This window comes from Saccoglossus kowalevskii, chromosome 15 (genome assembly GCF_978046115.1).
Source record: "Saccoglossus kowalevskii chromosome 15, keSacKowa6.1, whole genome shotgun sequence".
NCBI lineage: Eukaryota > Metazoa > Hemichordata > Enteropneusta > Harrimaniidae > Saccoglossus > Saccoglossus kowalevskii.
In genome coordinates, this window is record NC_140655.1 from 21079099 (window position 1) to 21098916 (window position 19818).

At 39.2% G+C, this 19818-nt stretch overlaps 1 protein-coding gene across 3 annotated transcripts; it reads left to right on the forward strand.

Moving 5' to 3' along the window:
* Positions 1-723: 723 nt before the first annotated feature.
* LOC144356196 (uncharacterized) lies at positions 724-19560 on the forward strand. 3 transcript variants are annotated; one of them, XM_085508339.1, is made up of 4 exons: positions 724-878; positions 1007-1082; positions 1612-1681; positions 17616-19560. In XM_085508339.1, exons 2-4 carry the CDS (start codon positions 1012-1014, stop codon positions 18747-18749), a joined length of 1275 nt encoding a protein of 424 aa, XP_085364465.1. In that variant the 5' UTR covers positions 724-878; positions 1007-1011; the 3' UTR covers positions 18750-19560. The 3 variants fall into 3 exon arrangements, with proteins under 3 accessions (XP_085364465.1, XP_085364464.1, XP_085364466.1); XM_085508338.1 differs by lacking the exon at positions 724-878 and having other exon boundaries at positions 890-1082; XM_085508340.1 differs by lacking the exons at positions 724-878; positions 1007-1082; positions 1612-1681 and adding an exon at positions 16904-17012.
* The last annotated feature ends 258 nt before the right edge of the window (positions 19561-19818 follow it).

The following is a 19818-nucleotide window of genomic DNA, read 5'->3' on the forward strand; positions in this document are numbered from 1 at the left end:
CGAATGGATATTAAGTAAGATACTTTGTTTTGATCTTTAGGGTATTTTTTATATCAAGCAAAAATGTACGGCAAAGCTGCAATTGAAACGTCGCAGCCGGGATCGCTGCAGCGCGTTCTACGCTGTAAGCATTTCTACGCGTTCCACGCCGATGCTAACCGAAAACGATCTAAAGCTGTGTGAATATATGAATAGTACGGGTGAATCATGTCACAGTGCAATACGTATAGTGAATTTGTATTGTATACACTATACTTGGAATGGCAGTAGTATTGTTATATTACTCATTTTATCATGATTTGTTTCACATTTTCAAAAATTCCCCAAAAAGTTCCACAGTACATAACTAACATTTATAATCGCGTGTTAGTTTAGTAAGAGTTCTGAAACAATCTGACACGGAAACATTAGTGAATGGCAAATAGAATTGATACACCTAATCGTCACATCTGATCCTTTAAATGGGTGAATCAGTGTGACGATGACATTTGCAGCATGATAAATTGTAGATTACCAGGTAAAACGGGAATATTCAATTACAGAGTTGCCCGTTTCATATGATAAGAACACACTATGACTTTCATTTAACCTTCAAAGTCATATGTTTAGTATTAGTATCACAATGACATTTGGCGAGAATAATTATTGAAGAAAATCGCACGTAATGCGATATTATGTTATAAAAGACACACAGTGTACATAATATTCATTAAAATAATCAACCAGTGTCGTTTGAAAATGTTACTGCTTTTGTATACGACAACGTTTTAATTCGCGAAAGCTCGAGCATTGCCAAGGACAAATTGATGTTCAGATATGCGTCGTTGTCAGATTTTAGAATCCACGTTGTGAAGTTATGTTAAACGCCCAGTAATCTGGTATATTTCTGAGTAACGCGTCTATGTGACATTACCCCGTATAATTGATGGTGTGATTGTGTTTTTCATATTCGCTTAGAAAATCAATTCAGACTTTTCCTAATATTTTCGATTCAAATCTGTTGCAGGTGACATGGCTGTGATATATACAGTATCTGCTATGGTTGGTGCCTGCTTCATCGCTGCCTTATTTCTTAGAATATGGTGAGTAAACATAGTATTAGGGAAACATATAAACTAAATCATGGGTTGTAATTTTTGAACGCGTACTTAAATTTCGTCGAGCGTCATGGTCATTTGCATAAATGATCACCATTAACGAACACGGATTATTGCTAGTTTACCCTATAGTTATTTTTTAGCTATAACTATGGTCACGGTTTTGGGGTTCATTGGTAATAAAATTACTAATTTCTGACGCGCTCTTGTGATGACACAATGTACTGTTCCAAAAGACAGTGCGTCGGGAAATAAGGAATACATTAAAGGAAATAAGTCTTATATGCTTAACAAATGGTAACTCTTTGTAGTAATAAAACAAATGTGAATGTGCCAGAGCGCGGTGGTCGTCGCGCCGCGTTGTGTTGGACTTTTGTAGAGCGTAAAATACATTGTTGTTGACACGAAATTAGAACGATTGCCGCACGTGAAATAGTGACCTTAATACCGTATTTTCTGGTTTGGCGTCGGTGGTATTCACACTTATGTGTCCTTCTTGTATCTACCACGATAGCAACCGGTTGAGGAAAAACAGAAAAAAGAAGGAGGCCTTGAAGAGACAACTACAGCGTGAAACTGCCAAGGTGAGCTTACATTACAAATCAAATTATTATACACTTTATATTTTGTCATAATCTTTTTTTACAATCTGTGCTGCCATTCACGAAACAGCTAATATGACGAGAAGATGGTTACATAAGCCATGTACGTAGTTCAACAAATTTGGTTACTGTAAATCGACAGTATAGATGGCGAATCTATCATTTATCTTTTCGCCATTCAGAAAAGCGTATTCGAGCGCGTGGCGTAACATACGTGGTTCCTTCAATAAGTTTTGAGACTTTTTTCGTAGGGACACTTTTTTTCTCGGAGAAGCACGGGACTCTAGTTCCTTTAAGGTACCCCCCCCCTAGATGCAATGCACTTGTTCTATCGTTCCAACAACTTTTGGAAGGCCCACTGGAAGTCCTCTGGTGTGAACGTTTTCACAGCCTCTTCCATCTCCCCCAATGGTTTCAAAACGACTTCCCTTAAGGTGTTCTTTGAGCTTGGGGAACAACCAAAAATCAGAGGGAGTAAGGTATGGACTGTAGGGAGGACGGGAAACTGCGTTGATGCCCATCTCAGTCGAATAATTCGAAACACGGATGGAGTTGTGGACTGATGCATTGTTCTGTTGGAAATGACATCCATGGGACGAACTTCGAAATTCCCTCCGCCTCTTACACCTCTCATCGTCTCTCAGACTCTCTGCCACCCTTAAACTGTTTGTGCCAACGAAACACCGATGCGCTGCCGATGCAATTTAATCCATAAATAGTCTGAAGCTGTTCATACGTCTTCATACGTCTGCATAGCATTCTTTCCGGGCCTAACACAAACTTGTATAACGTATCGCACTTCTAAAGTGTCCTCCCGTCCCGACTGCATTTTGGCAAAGAGTCAGCTGTGACGAGCGTGATTTAGTAGGGTTCGCTTAACGTCAACATACAGCCGTCTCTTTCAACCAGGAATAAATGAAATTGGCAGATTATCTCCTTAGACATATGGTGAGTGTTTGATGATTATAACTGCCCTACGAAAGTCTCAAAACTTATTGAAGGCACCTCACATTACAAACATGGCGCATCGCGCTTTAGTCTCGCTGCCAGACCTCGAGTCTTCTCAAGGGTGTTAGGCAAAGAAAGTGTTGGATCAGGGATACTGTACATTCCGCTTTGAAAGATCAGCTATTCGTAAAATAATAATTAATAATATTATAAGTTATAAATATACACACAAACTGGATACTGCAGCATTTTATCTATATTTAATTTCTTCGCCGTTTTGGCACGTTACTCATATTGGATAAATTAAGTTATCAATAAATATTTAACAACGCCACCACCGACGAAAAACGATTGCGCGCGCTTCCACTTCACGGTTGCGTGAGCGTTTGTTTTCTAATATTCTCGGGGACGGATATCCGCGCATTTTTACCGCTTGGCAAACATCATCAAAGACCAAAAACTCTCAGAAAACTGTACTTTGGGGCAGCTGTTGAGACTCTCCTGAACAGTTTAACAAGATTCCCCCCTACATGTACAACATATATAAATTTGGTTGCTCAACATTACATAAAAGTTGAGTTTGTGCTGTTTCCTTGACTTCAGCTGTCGGCCGTGGGAAAAAAAGGGCAACCCAAATTGTCAAAAGCAATATCAAGTTCCGCGTATAAACACTGTTGTAAAGAGGCGGCGGAGCGGAATTTTAGCCAAAATCGGCCAGTAAGGCGTCATATGACACAGGTTTGCGTTGTGTCGTCACCGGAAGCGCTGTCCCACGGTTGCGGTTGCAATATGACGCCTTACTAGCCGATTTTGGCTAAAATTCCGCTCCGCCGCCTCTTTACAACAGTGTTTATACGCGGAACTTGATATTGCTTTTTACAATTTGGGTTGCCTTTGAATCACATATTTTAGTGAAATATTGTTTATAGAGTGAAATATTATTGTCATACATAATTCAATCTTTGAAACAACAGAAACTAACACATAATAACGATAATCAAATTTGTGTTTGAAGTTCGAAAGTAGTTGCGTTATTTCCGGTTTCAACTAGTTCGAAAATAGAACGTCCTTGAGCGCAATAAAATCACGCGTAGAACTCCATCCGAACCAGCGTAAACTTATTGCAATTTGCGCGATTTGGGCCCAGTTTGTTCTTTAATACAAGCTTTCTAAGTTTCATTTATCATTATTTAGTAAACAGGTCTCTGAAACGATTTAATATATCCGTAAAATACGTGGCAATCGACAATTGACTTCGAAACGTTCGAAATTTCGAACAAACTCCCGGCACACCAAGCGCGATATGCGTCAGATCGGTGTAGAAGACGCCGACTGCAGCGTCAATGCACAGGTTTGTGCTGGGACCACAGGGAGCCCAGGAACTATAATCAACTGTAATACGCAGTCTCTATGAGCGGGGGGGGGGGGGTATCGGCTGGTATCTAGTGTAAGAAATAGACAAGGGATGAAGGCTCCAGCCAACTCACATTTTTTAAACTCGAAAAAACAGACGAAAAGAATGAAAAATAAAATCTAAAAAAAATACCAGGTTGAAGAATATTAGTTGCTCCTTCGAAGGAGTTGATTATAGTTCCTGGGCTCCCTGTGCTGGGACAGCGCTTCCGGTGACGACACAACGCTCAGTGCTCTATATACATTTTGCTGAACTGTGCGTCAGATCACTTGACCCGGCTGGGCGTGATTGACCGCAGATACTGACAACCCGCCATTTTGCAATGAGCATTAAAATGCGATTCCGGAAGTTCCTAAATGCGCATGTGTTTTGACATGAGATCAGGTGATCCTGAAGCCGACGCTCGACTGGACGTACGTCCATGCGGTGATCATACAGCCAAAACAAAGTCAGCTTGGACGTTCAGTTGTGAGACATGACAAAATAAACACAGCCAGTGACACATTTCGAGAACAAAATAAACGCAATCAAAGACGCCGACCACGCGCGCTGGAAATGAATAGAACGCAATGCGGCAAGGAGTCTCACCTGCCTCTTTTACTCACGGAAACGCACACGCACGTGCTATTTCTGTATATTTCGGCTAAGAAAAAAACACCGGAAGGTACAAGTTTAAATCATGTTTGTATTAACGTAACATGAAAGCAACGGTGAATATAAGTTTATCAATCATCAAACTAAATATTCGATGTTACATACATGAAGCTAACTGCGGCGGTTATGTGGCTAAGACGAAGGACATGCGACAGTACTATTATGTTCGTCTACTACACGTGCGAGTAACTTTCCGATAAAAACGTGATTAGTATCAGCAATAATTTCTAGTACTGCATGGAGAATTGCGTATTATTAGTTGTTATCAGACATATCCTTGTCCAGGATTTTTTGAACAATGTCTCACATTTCCGAAAAAAATATTCGAATACTAGTTGGGGCATAGACCTTAGAATATCTACTAAGGTCTATGGTTGGGGTGAATATGAATTAAATACTTAGTATCCATATGATATTTTGAAAAATCAGCGAAACAGTTCACAACCACGATTATGGTGAATTGGCGAATTTTCAACAAAGACAACGGCTCCGGTCAGTCATGAGTTTGCTGTGTCATGAAGTCAACATTTTACAATGTTGAACACTACTTTTAGTTCTTGTCATTGTGAAATTATTTCGATTTTTGGGAGAAAAAAAAAACTGAAAAAAAAAATGATTTTGACAAGATAATTCAGAAATTTATATTAAGAATAATTCATTGCACCCATAAATTATTTTCATAATTACTGATTACACACGAATATTACAGAAAAAAAGATAATTTGCTATATCCTTGTTTGCACGTCATGTTCACAAAATTATTTGTAAGGGGTGCCCTTTGAAATGGCAAATTTTCTCGATGTTTTAGCGAGTACTCCGCCGGTAATATAGCGAATTCTCGCACTAGCATAATTTTGCTCGAGTTCACTCATCGATTTCCCACATGCACAATGCGTTTTAAAATAGCATAATTATATTGCGTGAGTGGCTGCTGAGACTGTTTCACAACGCGTTCTATTTATTTCCAACGCGCGTGGCCGGCGCGTTTATTTTGTATTTTTATTTTCGAAATGTAGCACTGGCTGCGTTTATTTTGTCATGTCTCGCAACTGAACGTCCAAGCTGACTTTGTTTTGGCTGTACATGTAATATTAAAAAAAGTACTACATAGTACCACACTGCTGATACGTGTGAGTATTTATTACTTTATTTATTAAAGTATTACTTTATTTTGCACTTTTAAAATGAGGGATTGTACGTCCGGCTCCCCAATGAAGCCGTGAAAGGTGCGTTCCTAGATTCTGCTGAGTCAGACCATGGAGTGCCTCCTTTTTGGCAAATATTCCTCTTTGATAGGGCAATTTTCGTCGACAACATCAGATTGAAATTTGCCGCTATGTTTGAACAAGTGCCCCGGAAGTACTATTGCATAGCCAATTAGAAGAATCCATGTCCCGACCAATCAGATTTCATATTTTATTAATGGCGTATTCCCATTACCTGCCTCTTTGAGCTTGCGCGTAGAGGCGGGGACCAGCCAATATATACATGTATAGAATGACCACGAGCGTAAGCGCTGATGAAAACATGATGGACCAATCAGAATGTCCGAACCATTATTAGTTTAATACCGGCCACTCTTCCTTGCAGAGTCTTCTAGCTTATGACTGACCTAGGGAGCTACAGAGAGCCGCAACTAGACTCTGCCACAGGCGAAATTGTATACCAAAATTGTTGGTATTCCGCGTTTTTTAAATTCATTTATTTTTTTACATCCTAAGCTTCTGTTGAAAAAAATTGTGTGTTATTTAAAATATGAATATATCAAATATTTTTACATTCAGTGCTAAAATATTTTCAAAATGTTAAAACAATGAAAAAGTAGATCCTGCGGTAGAAGACGTAGATGTGAATCGTCGATTCAACATGGAGTGCGTTCGCGTCCTCGCCTCGGGGTGATGCGGAGCGCCTCGCGCCTGCCCAGTTTCCGTTCGACTGCTATGCGAGGTCACAATTCGGGACAGTTTTTACCACCCGTGCTTGCGGAGCTGGGGAAGTTTGAAAAGATAGCGAAAGACGAATATAAAATGCAACTGCATGTCTGCAGCCGGGGGGGGGGGGGGGGTCTTCGGACGACCTCCTCCACGCGCGCGCTCGAAGGTCTGTTTTTAATGCACTATATTTTCTAAAAGGGGGATTACTAATGTGTATCACCAGCGGGGCTGGAAGTCTTAGAAAAATTGCTCACTTTGACATAGAATAAAGCTGAACCCTGTGATATACAGTTAGTTATTCTTGAGTTCGCATTATACTGGTAAAGGCACGCGACACTCTGTCAGTCAAAAAAGTGACGCCTGGCTGTTGCTATGGTAAGCGGCGCCCGGAAGTCTTACTTGGCGGCCTATGGATTACGCCGACCCAGAGTTGGCAGGACCAGCACAATATAAACGTGACCTTGATAATGGGATTGTGTTTTCCAGAGTGTTCAAATAATAGAAGCTGACATTTTTTGACTAACATTATATAATTGAAACACAAGACAAAAGTAGATGGATTACAAAGAAGGTCACAAGCAGAAACACTGTAACTCATTGACACGCAGATTGCCGCAAACCAACCGATCTGACACATACCGCGCGTGGAACTATGGGAAAAGTGGTCGGAACTATTTCCACTTTGTGTCAACACAGGTGGCGCTATTCGGTTGGTTTGCGGCGATCTGCGTGTCAATGCAATATTGAGAAAAATTAGACCTTTGACCTCCCAATTTACATGCAATTTAATGTTAATAAAATAAGATATTCTGATGAGTGTTGTGTGTTATTTTAATTTATCAACTCATTAAAGATTAAATCTTGCTAAAAATCGGGAGAGGATGTGTTCAAGAAAGAAGAAAAATACAAGAAAAATACTTTTATATAGTTCCGCGGCAGAAACGCTGAGAAAAATGGTAGCGGATGGATATTTAGCCTTCAGAGGCTAGTTATGCGTCATAAGACACAGGTCTGTGCTGAATAGCGCCACCTGTGTTGACACAATGACTGTAACTTTTAGATATCCGGCCAGGATGAGACGGCCGTTTCTAGCCACTCCAGTTGTAGTGTTTCGGACAATTGCAATCTCGTAAATAATTTAAACCTGCAGAATGGTCTGAGGCTTGGGTTTATTAATATTAACCATTTATCTAACAAAATTGACGAGCTTAATTTGATACTTACTGCTGATTGTAAAAAACAAGTTGACTTATTTTTTGTATGTGAAACCTTTCTCAATTCGTCTTACCATGACAATGAGTTTCATATTATTGGTTTCAATTTAATTAGGCGGGACCGTCCAAACGCGGGAGAGGGGGTGGTTTTGTGGCTTTCATCAACTCCGACGTTGTTTTCAGTTGTAGACTTGACCTTGAGAACAATTTTCTTGAAATTATGTGGATTGAATTAACTCCACCCAGTTGTAGGTCTATTTTACTTGGTTGCGTTTATAGACCTCCAAGTACTGTTCATAACATAGATGTGCTGTTAGCTCATAACATTGAAAAAGCTTACCTAGAAGGCAAAGAAATGTATATTTTTGGTGACTTTAATTATGATGTTCTATCTAATTGTACTCACTACTTGTTTATTTGCTTAGCTGACTTAGGCTTTTCTCGAATTATTAATGGTGTTACGAGGCCTGCGTCCGATAAATGTCTGGACCATGTTTATGTAAATCATAATGAAAATGTTAATTTGGCTCTCATTCACAACTTGGGTTTTTCGGACCATAACCCTATATTCGTGGTTCGCAAATTCCGTTCCTTCCCTCAATCACACAGACGTGTGAAAAAATTAAGACAGCCAGGATGGCTGAATACGGACATTCTACTTAAAGTTAGAGAAAGAGACAAACTTCGGAGGCGTGCACGTACTTCGTGTGATGTTACTGTCCTAAACCAATATAGAGCCAAACGTAATCTGGTAGTTAATTTAATCAAGGCCGCTAAGAAAAACCATTATATTCAACTTATCAAAATCAATAGCTACAACAGTGCCGCCTTGTGGAAAACCCTTAACGATTTGATCAGTGGTGGTAAATCTAACTTTCTCAACGTTCATATTTCAGTTGGCAATAACTTCGAAAAAATTGTTAATAATTTCAATACACATTTCGCTTCTGTTGCCGACAAGTTACGACCCAATGTTTCAGTGGGTGATCCATATTTTACGAATTTACGGAAATTTATTGAACCCAAATTGACCAATACTCGACAATTTGTTATTCCGCCGGTCACATGCCAGTTCGTGAAGAACCAACTGTTTTCACTATCTAGTTCTAAGTCAGCTGGCCTTGACAATACATCATCTAAACGTTTGCGTATTTCTGCTCCATTCATTTGTGAAAGTATTGTTTATTTATTCAACATCAGGTATTTTTCCAGACATGTTTAAGCATGCCAAAGTTATTCCATTACACAAGGGCGGATCCCAGGACTTGTGTAATTTTCGTCCAATTTCGCTTCTCCCAATAATCTCAAAAATCTTTGAAAAACACGTGCATGATCACTTATACCATTATTTGAACAGTAATGATTTAATTTCTAAATCGCAGTCAGGTTTTCGGAAATCACATTCTTGCCATACAGCTATGATTAAGCTATGCGATGCATTACTTAGCAATATGGATGATGGCTTATTGTGTGGTTTGCTTTTCCTTGATTTAAGCAAGGCGTTTGATATGGTAGATAAACATGTATTATTAAATAAGCTCTCAATTTATGGCATTTCTCCAATCTCCCTTGTTTGGTTTAATTCTTATTTAACTGACAGAAAGCAAGTTGTGTATTTGATGGGTAAACAGTCGGATGCTGTCAATATTCGACATGGTGTACCACAGGGTTCGATTTTAGGACCATTATTATTTCTTCTATTTATTAATGACCTACCATTATTTCTTGAAAACAGTTCCATTGATATGTATGCGGACGATCAAACTCTGTTATCATCTGGACCAAGTATCAATGTAGTCACAAAGTGCATTAATGATGATGTTTGGCGAATTTTGCGTTGGGTTAATTGCAATTACATGTCAATCAACACATCTAAATCAAAATCTATGCTTGTTGGATCCCGTCAAAGGCTAAATAATATTGGTGAAGATTTTCTGGTTAACTTCAATTGTGAAATAATTAAAACAGTCAGTTTCGAAAAGTCGCTCGGGGTGGTCTTAGATAAAACTCTATCATGGGACCATCATGTTGATATGTAAAAAACTTAGCCAAAGAATCGGTGTTCTTATGAGAGTTCGCAGCTTCTCACCTATTTCCGTCAGAAGAACATTGTATTTTTCATTTATTCAGTCGTTATTGGACTATTGCTGTATAGTATGGGGAAATACTAGTCAATCAAATTTATGTCGGGTGTATAAGCTTCAGAAAAGGGCAGTTCGTGTGATTTCCTCTGACAACTTTAGCCAATCGTCGTTTGAACTGTTCAAAAAATATAGTATCTTGCCTATCGATTACAGAATTTCATATTTTCTAGGTATCGTAATGTATATGGCAACCAATGGCTTGGCGCCTTTATATATAAGTGAAATGTTCAGTACTATCTCCCAAACCCACAAGTATAGTACACGTTCCTCTCTTAAAAATAATTTACGCATTACTAAATGGAAAACATCCATGGGTCAGAGGACGTTTCAGTATAGAGGGGTAACCCTATGAAATAACTTGCCATTCTATATCAGAAATTCAGCCTCTTTAGGCATTTTTAAGAAAACTTACAAAATTTATCTTAGTGAAAAATTTGTTGTAAATGGCTCAAGCCTATAGTGTGTATATTGTGTTTTGTGTCCCTACAGAGGGCCCAATGAAAATTACTTTATTTTATATTGGCCTACCCTCTTTAAATAAAGTGTTAAATAAATATGGGCAAATGGTTTGCTGGAGCCATTGGTAATTTTATACATGTATACATGTATGAACAATTATGTGAATATGGTGTTGTGTGTTATAGGAAGTAGGTGATGTCTTAATTCTTTTGGTTATGTCATTTGAATCAAGATGGGGGTTAAAGTACTTGATCGGAAGGAATGATTATATTTGTTCTTTGGAAGTGAATGGCTTATTTGTACTTGACTGTGACCCACCCGCCACTTGATTGTAATTTGGCCAGTTGCTATAGACATCACTAGCATGATTAGTTGGAAGACAACCATGTCATTGTTTCAGGTTGAGGTAAGTGACAAGAACTGTTGATTGGTGGCACCATTTCAAGAATGACAGCTGGTGACAGCAAAACCTTCACTGATGTACATGTGTATGTAGACATCAGCACAAGGAATTGGCCCCTATCAGTTACTGCCTAATAAATGACAGTTATGTGCATTCCTGCTGTGGCCATTTACCTACAATAGCAACATCACAAGCATGATAAGAGCATTTCTGATGCACACATTGCAGCCCTTGCTGTTTCTTGCATGTGACAAAAATCCACCTAAATCACAACAAAATTGTAGTGGGCCAAACAATGGCCATGAAAAAGTAAGAATGGGTACAGCCAGCCATGCCAATTCATGTGGTGAATGAAATGCAATTATTGCATGACTTTCTGCTCAATATTATACAGTGTGTGGTAGCCTATGCCGAATAATCAATGGCGTGGTCACAAATGATCATGAAGATTAATCATGATCACATACTTTATAGACACTATAACCTTACATTAATGGGCACAAACTATAAATCATATCCATGCCCTAGACATGGCTACATCCGAGCTCATCATTTTTCCAATGCCGTTCTTGCTGGCTACATAGACCAGACTATTAATCTACAAGTATTTACACATATCGGCCCTAATTTTGGGCTTTAGATAGATGCTAAATTGATACGCATCGTGACAACGGTTGCCGTGCAAGACCGATAGGTATAGGCAATTGTTACTAGTCGCACCGTGTGTACATCACACAAATCATATGAGTTCACAGGCCATAGGCCTAGTAAATCGCTGTCATCATTTATTTACGATGCAATGTTTGGCGATGACATGCTGCCGTGGCCGCAATGAGACGTCACGTTTATTGTTGGCCATTAGATTCCCTGATTCCCTGTGCCAATAAATCCTGAAAATCGGCTTTGTTAAGTGATGAAGTCGTTTAGTACAAAGCACTGAATGATCATAGCATGGTGTGAGTTTTAGAGGTAAAGCAATAGTTAAGAATATATTTAAATTTGTGGAAAAAGGCACGAGCTCTTACTATCTATAGTACAATTGTCTGTATGGCGTCCGCAAAATAATCTACGTCATCGAAAGGTGCGTGTACGTGTACTGTAGACAATTTCCATTACGCTGCAATGCACGCGTGTCGACGTCACGATTTTTTGCGTGTCAATTCATCTCCGCTTTTTTCAACAAATAATTAATTTTTTTCTCCCGGGAAAACGTCGTCAATCTTATTTCATTAACCTGAACTTTGTCTTGACAGCGCAAATTACAACTAAATAAGCGTCTTTGGTTGATTTCTGGTACTAAAAAGTGATTCTTGATTCAGTCCCAATTACGCGTTTAAGAATGACCTGGTGATTCGAAATTGACCTCGCATGAAAATACTGTCGTCTACGGCGGATCCCGGTATCATTGCGTCAAGTGCCATCGCAGTCCCCTAATGTCATATAAGGATATTAGGTCTTAAAATTAAGTTAAGGCTCTCAAGATTATTGGGTTAGAACATGATTATGTATGCTTTAAATCAAAGACTAATTAAAATCTGGAGGCCATTTCATAACGGATATACTCAACCTTTTGTTTTCATCCAATAAAGTGTCTCTGATTTTTCTTCTCAAAAACGCAGGAAATGCCATTTCAGAAAGTTCAATTTTCAAACTTTTCCGGGATAGCATCTCCCCCAAAAAGAAGTTGTCCTAAGCGTTATAAAAGTCGCTCGTTGGTGCCTCAGAGAGTAAAAATACTCCCCCACCCCAAGCAAACTCCTGGCTACAGGCAAGAACTGGGCGTGATTTTAAAATAAATTTTATACATTTTACACGAGTTTCGCTCGCATAGCAACGGACCAATACATCTACTTCCTCGTGGAACCCTTTCGTTGCCATGGGACGCGAACGCACTCATGTCAAGGCAAAACATAGATCCGCTCATTAATATTCAAATTAGCCTGTGGCAGAGACTAATGGGCGTTCCCTGATGACTACCTAGCTTAGTGATAAAATAACTGCTCATATTTTAAATTTAAATCGTCATACATGTGTCATGGTTTATTTTATGGCCCTAATGACACACCATACTTCTTATTATCACTACACAATGCAGATTTGCTTACGACTCATTTGCATATATTCGAATATGTTCGAACTACAAGTTCCTGTCGGTTAACACAGTTATGTTCAAGTCATCCGGTTACTTTTATCTTTTTAATAAAACGTGTGTACCTTGCACAACGTAGTCCGTGTTAAAATTGTTCGTATTAACGTTTTTTCAGAAGTCAAACATTAATAAATAGTTCGGTTGTCATATATATTTTGTAGTTCGGATTTAGATGAAACAACAGCGGAAACTTCGTGCGTAGTGAGGTGATTGGCCACAAAGTTGAAGGCTGCCTGTGGGAAGGAGATCGGTAAGCGCGAGGCGTATGTATTTTAAAACTCGGACTCTGAGCAGGGTACAAAACCAGTACGAGTTGAGTCAAAAAATGTCACCACGGCAATACGTGTTGTTATTTTTTTTTTTTTTATTTCCAACTGCAATGTTACGAATAACTTATTTTATTCATGTATTATTTCTAGTATTGTACTAACCCAAGCACTTTTGGCTACCGCCCTTGGTCTATTTGACGATAAAAGTACCCAAAGGGCGCCACTTGTGGTGAAGCCGGTCGCAACGAGGTCGGCAGCAACCTTGCCGTGCGGTTTCGCCGGGAGTGACACCCGTCGCGTACCTTTATCGTCAAGTAGACCCGAGGTTTGGCAGCGAGACTAACCGCGCTTGGAGTTTAGACATGAGCTCCTGGATTAAACGTAGGTAGACAGATAGATAGATACATAGAAAGGTCCTAGTTGCCGTTTTACGCTGTGACCGGAGTAATTTCTTCACAACGGAGTCTACGTCAAGTCGTCAAGAAACCCCACAATTAGCTTTCGCATGTAAGGAAAAAGCATTTTTCTTAATGGGTAAGTTGAAATTACAAAAATATCCACACGAAAAATGACGCGAGATATCTGATATCAATGCTAAACGGTCTGATGGCTCCGACCCAAATTTGCATATACCTTAAAATTACCTTTATCTAAAACTATAACGAGATTAGCACGGCGAATTTAAGGTAGAAGCCTACTCATAAATGAAAATACCCAGAATTTATTCATTTTGCAATAAATTGTACTCCAAAGCAATATAAGAATAGGATAAGTTGGGGGTAACTAGCCTTATTTTCGAGAAAATGATGGTTGTATCACGGTGGTTTGGCTATATTATAACGCTTTTACCATAGGTTACTATGTATTATAAACTTCAATATCATTCACAGTTATATTTGTCGACAGACTTCTTGTTCAAAGGCGGACTATTTGCAAAATTTGAAGTAAATATAAATATCTCAGCCCGGGGGAATTTTTTCTAAGCTTTCCAACGGTTGGTTTGTATACGAACATAGTTGTCTGAAGATATTATAGAAATATTGATCCAGGCCTAGGTCGACAAATATATATATATGTCGACCCGAAGATAGCATTGGTAGCGTTCACGCACAGCTCCTTAGCACGGGCTAGGAGGTCAAATACCTTAGCCCGTGCCAAGAAAACGTGCGGAACGCTTAGCACGGGATTAGAAAAGCTAAGAACGGATTAAATTGAACCCGGTCCAGACCCTTAGCACGGGCTAGCGAAGTGTGCGTGAACGCTTAGCTCGGACTAAGCGCCAAAAACGCCATTATAGTCAATGTTCATTTGGAATATTTGCTATTCATTTCGGCATGCCATTTTGAACATGACAATCAACGCGAACACGCATAGAGAGATTGTTCTCGGGGGGAAAACGTTGACTGAGGTAAACAAATCTGTTTATCGACCGAGACTGGGGTCAATATTAGTATTATCATACTGGATAAAACAGACATTTTGTAAAAGACTGTATTGCAAGATCTTTCCTGGCCAAGTTTCCAATGACAATTTTCAAAATGTTCTCGATTCACGAGCATCTGTGTCATCACACATTTAATAGTTCGTATGTATTTTTGTAAGTATCCACTGGCTACCGACGAGAACCAGCAATGTTTATACATGATATACATTTCGCGCGCGCCGAACAAACAAAAGCAGCACGCTACCCTGGGGTTAATTGAACCCAAATAAAATGGACTAGAATAACATACTTCCGGTTAAATGAACAATTTAATGAAATGCGCATGTATGTACAATACACAACGAGTAATAAAATTGCCTTGATGAAATAAATATAAGCACTAAACGTCAGTATACGACGCCATAAACCCTGGAATGTCGGGCGAAATACAAGTAATCAACGCTAGCGTGTTCCGGTGACAACGGTAGGACCGACCGATATAATCGCGTTGTTCGATGGTTATCTCCCGGTTACATGTGTTCACATCGAATATAACTCTGCCAAAGTAATAATATACCTTGTTGAGCAGAAACTGTTATAATTGTTCGACCTGTTAAAAATCTACCATAACATATGCGCACGCGCAGAAGCCTGATATGCTGTCTTTAACCGCCGAGTACTCATTATGCAAAAATATCGACCGCCAAATGGGCAGATGGGGTGCAAAAGGAACTCTTTCCAAAGGGTGAATCTGATTGGCTAATATCAGCAGGAACCTTTTAAAACTTGTACTGAAAAAGCGATTTTCGTCGTCGCTCAAGTTTCATAAAAAATTATTTAAATGCGTTGTAATTGTCGCATGGGACCCACACGGACTCACAGACTGCAATGACATATCCGTTAATTGCAACGTAGCGTGAGTACATGTAATAACAAGGTGCGGTCAAGTTCAAGGCAGTAGTCACCTGTGATATGTTTGTGTAAGTAAAGTTATTATTTGTAGACAGAGAAATTGCACGAATGGCGACGCAGTCGGTCAGTTTCTGGCTACAAAATTATTATATTATTGGCCGGTTAAAAAAAACCTGCTAGTAAATACACCTTTCATATAAGTTGCGCCATCAAGCAACGAAGCGCTTCTGTGACGTAAATGGGTGACACACGACGATCGCTCAAAGCGTCAATGCCGTTTTGATCTTTAGTTGTCTATTCAGCAATAAAGATTGTGTTTCCCAGACATTTTATTATATTCTAGATGGCGAATGCATATTCTATCAAACACAGTTGTCGGTCTGAACGACGTTGTTTTCACCCATATACGCCATTTTGACGTCACGTGAGCGTTCTGTCACTAGAGGGCGCGACTGATATGAATGGTGTATTGATAAATCATTTACCTGTGATTTCTTTTCATCTGCAGAAAGAGAATAGCATGAATCGCACAGCTGCGGGAATCTTTGAAACCTGTTTTTGGAGAAATTCACCCAAACATTGTCATCCATGGAAATATAAAAAGTGTTTGAGACCTCGGACTGCATGTACTGGATTACCAGGCGCCACCTAGTGGCAGTTTTTTTCATTAATTCACTCTCAAGGCTTTAATCTTTCTGTTTTTCTTTTCATCATATCCAGTATCAGCGAGCACTTTATCAAATTTCATTTATTTTTTTTTGAACAGGCGGTGGTCATCGCCGTTCAAGTCTCAGGTATGCATGGAACCCACATCGAATACTACATGGCGCGATGACTGCTGCCCTGTAATTTGTCCGCCAAGCGTCGGGAAGTTGTAAACGGATTATAAGAATCCATTGCCGTCTATACAACGTGGTTTTAGTTCATGCTGTTCAGAAACCAATGATAAAAAGGGTTGTCGTCAAAAGTTGTTTTTTTTTCTTTGAAAAAGATTCACATACCATTCATTTTTGAGTTTTAAAGATATCATTATGAATCACAAAATGCCAGTAAAATACAGCGAAGAAATATGTATTTAGTTATAAGGTGGGTATTAATAGTTTTCATAAATGTCAGAATACATCATCAAATTAACCGTTTTGTTCATCTTAATTTTTAGCTAGATGTCTAATACTTATAGTTAAATAACTATTTTAGTCGCCTGTGCAAATTTGGGTTTACAGGAGCCAGCGACCGATCCTGTAATGAACCGACGTAATCGAACTGAAAAATGGTCTATTCTCGCCCTGTGCACGCGAAGGTGTGATGGATGGGAGCGATTGGGATTGGGATTAAACAGATCTACATACCTACATTTAAACGCCGAGCCACAAAATGTCGGTAAAATACGGTAAAACATTCTTTATCTAGTTATAAGGTGGGTATTAATGGTTGTCATAAATGTCAGAGAACATCATCAAATTAACCAATTTGTTCATCTTAATTAGTAGCTAAATGCAAACTAATTACTAATATGTTCTCAAAATTGCAATGTGAAAACATGTAATAACATGATGAATCCACGTCCAATGCGGTAATCACTTGTGATATAATTGTAAGTAAGGTGATGATTTGTAGGCAGAGAAATTGTACGAATGGCGACACAGTCGGTCAAATGACATGGGTAAAATTTAAAAAAAAACTGTCAGTAAAACATTTGCCCTGTAAGTGGCGCCCTCAGACGACGAAGCGCTTCAATTGAATATATGGGTGACGCAAATGCCGCTAAAAGCGTTGATATTGTTTTGATCTGCAGTAGTGTTTCCAATCATGAACATTGTGTTTTCGAGAGTTTACAATATTCTTGGTGACGATCGCTTACGTAACCAAACATTAACCTTCACCCATATACGTCATCTTGACGTCATAGAAGCGCTACGTCACTAAAGAGAACGGATAAAAATTGTGTATTAACAAATCAGTAACCTATTATTTCTTTTCATTATTTCTGCAGAAAGAGAGTAGCATGAGAAGAACTGTTGCAAGAATCGAGATGGAAGCCAATGAACAAATATGGAGGAAGCAGAAAACTGTTAAAAGGAATCGTACATTTGAAGCGCTTGTCGAGATTGGCGTATTCAGTAAAGGGTTGGACAACAAATACACTGACGATGATACCACTCGTATATTAACAGAAGACGCCGATAAAACCGATGAAGAAGGTGGTTTTGACAATCCGGGACTGGATGACTACTCAAGCTGTGAACAGCAGGACGGGGAAGTTTCATTTGTATTTGGAAATTGTGCCGAGGCTGATTTAGCGGATAATTCGTACAACAAAATGTCTTATGTAATGAAGGCGTTCTACATGAGGTATCCAGAGAAGAATTGCAGGGCAGACTCCAAAGACTCTGGATACACGGAAAGTATTATTTCCAATGACAGTCTACGGATGAAAGTAGACCAAGCCAAAGCCATCGTGCACACTCGGAAAAATTACGCCTGTGCAGAAATGCACTACCCACAAACATTGATGGAAGATAGTTTTTTTTTGAATGATGCAAGTTCATGTCCGTGTGAATGCACCCGTAACTCTCTACAGAGCTGTATGTCAAACTCTCTACCAAATCTAGATATGTGTGGTACAAAATCATCTGAATCATCATACTCTGAAGACCGCGGCCGTGCAGAAGAAGCTTGCGTGGACGAGGTCGGCGAGGAAATTCGTGACTCTGATTGGCGTTTGACTATATTTAAAAACGATTTCCGGTCGTTGGACGAGGAGGACACACCTTCGAGTTTACAGTCGGACTGCTCTGACGACAACACTGACGACCTCGTTCGCCTCGCTATACAAAAACTAACCTCAGTCGGGAGAGTTCCGGCATCATTCAAAGACTTTCACACTTCCGACATCGCTGATGCAGACGATAGGAGGAGCGACGAAGAAAATCGAGATACATTTTCGCGTGACTTTATAGAAGTTGAAGGTATTCGAATGGACTGCCTCGGGCCGGTTTACGTTACTAATTTGCAACAAAGTAACCAACTTGAACATCGCCCAATATTGTTAAACGATGGGTCCCTACCGGTTCCACGCCAAATCGCCAAAAACGGACACACTGTTGTTGACATTACTGATGTATGAATCTCGTGTGAAATACGCGAGTCTCACGTGGAATGTCTGAGTCTCTTTTTTTCTAAGTACCGGCAAACAGTGAAATCAGTTAAACTTTTAGATTTTTCGTGAGTTTACATGTCACCACGTCTATCATGATTTTTCTAATGTTTCGAATACTCAAAAATCTTACTCCACCCCACCTAAGAAAAATCATAAGCGAGATTGACTGTTTTATGTGAAACGTTTAATTTATAGTTTTCATTTGCAAAAATGTGATGTTAATGACAACGTTTAAAACCAGTCAGACACTGTCGCATCTCAACTCAGTTCAACTTGTCCAGTCGTAACAGTTTGCATGACTATATGCCTGCGGTTGCCCAGTTTTGAATCAAGATCGCTCGTATTTAAAACGTTTTGGATTGTGAATGTAATAAGAAGTACTGATTCGCGAAAAAGCAAGCACGCCAGAAACGACAATGATTAGTACATGCTCGGAGAATGATTGTGACAAACTGTTAATCAATATCGTAATGGCATAATTTGGAACCAGCAATGTAGATAGGCTGGACGAAATGTTTTCAAACTGTGCAAAAGCACCATACCTCAAACAAGTACTGAGCAAAACCATCTGTCTCTTCGCATTCACAATAACAGAGGCGGCGGCACGGAATTATGCACGAGAGGTTCCTAGTAATGTTTGAAATCTAAACCCTCTAAAACGCTATTTCCTTCATCCCACTGTATACTGCAATATTTTGTAAAAGTTTTGTCATAATTTTGATGTGTTTTGTAAAACATTTCAACACTTTTTGTAATAAAAATATCGCGTGTGATGTAATAGTCATCTTCTTGTGTATTATTACATATATATTGCTCGAAATATGCGTATATTATGCATATAGACAATATCCCAGAAAACTAAAGGTAAAGGTAAAGACTGATTCCAACTCGATGAATTGTTTCTCTATACTATAAATATTTTGAGATATTATGTAATACTGGCTCGTAGACACAACAATATAATTCAGACCATTGAAAATGCGTATAATATGCGTATATTATGCATATATGGACAATATCCCGCAAAACTAACGTC

What these genes read in the sequence shown, in the direction of transcription:
- LOC144356196 (XM_085508339.1), top strand. Translation starts at nt 1,012, where the DNA reads ATGGCTGTGATATATACAGTATCTGCTATGGTTGGTGCCTGCTTCATC. An exon ending in GCCTTATTTCTTAGAATATG is followed by an intron (nt 1,083 to 1,611) that starts GTGAGTAAACAT and finishes CTACCACGATAG; the next exon opens with CAACCGGTTGAGGAAAAACA. An exon ending in TACAGCGTGAAACTGCCAAG is followed by an intron (nt 1,682 to 17,615) that starts GTGAGCTTACAT and finishes TTATTTCTGCAG; the next exon opens with AAAGAGAGTAGCATGAGAAG.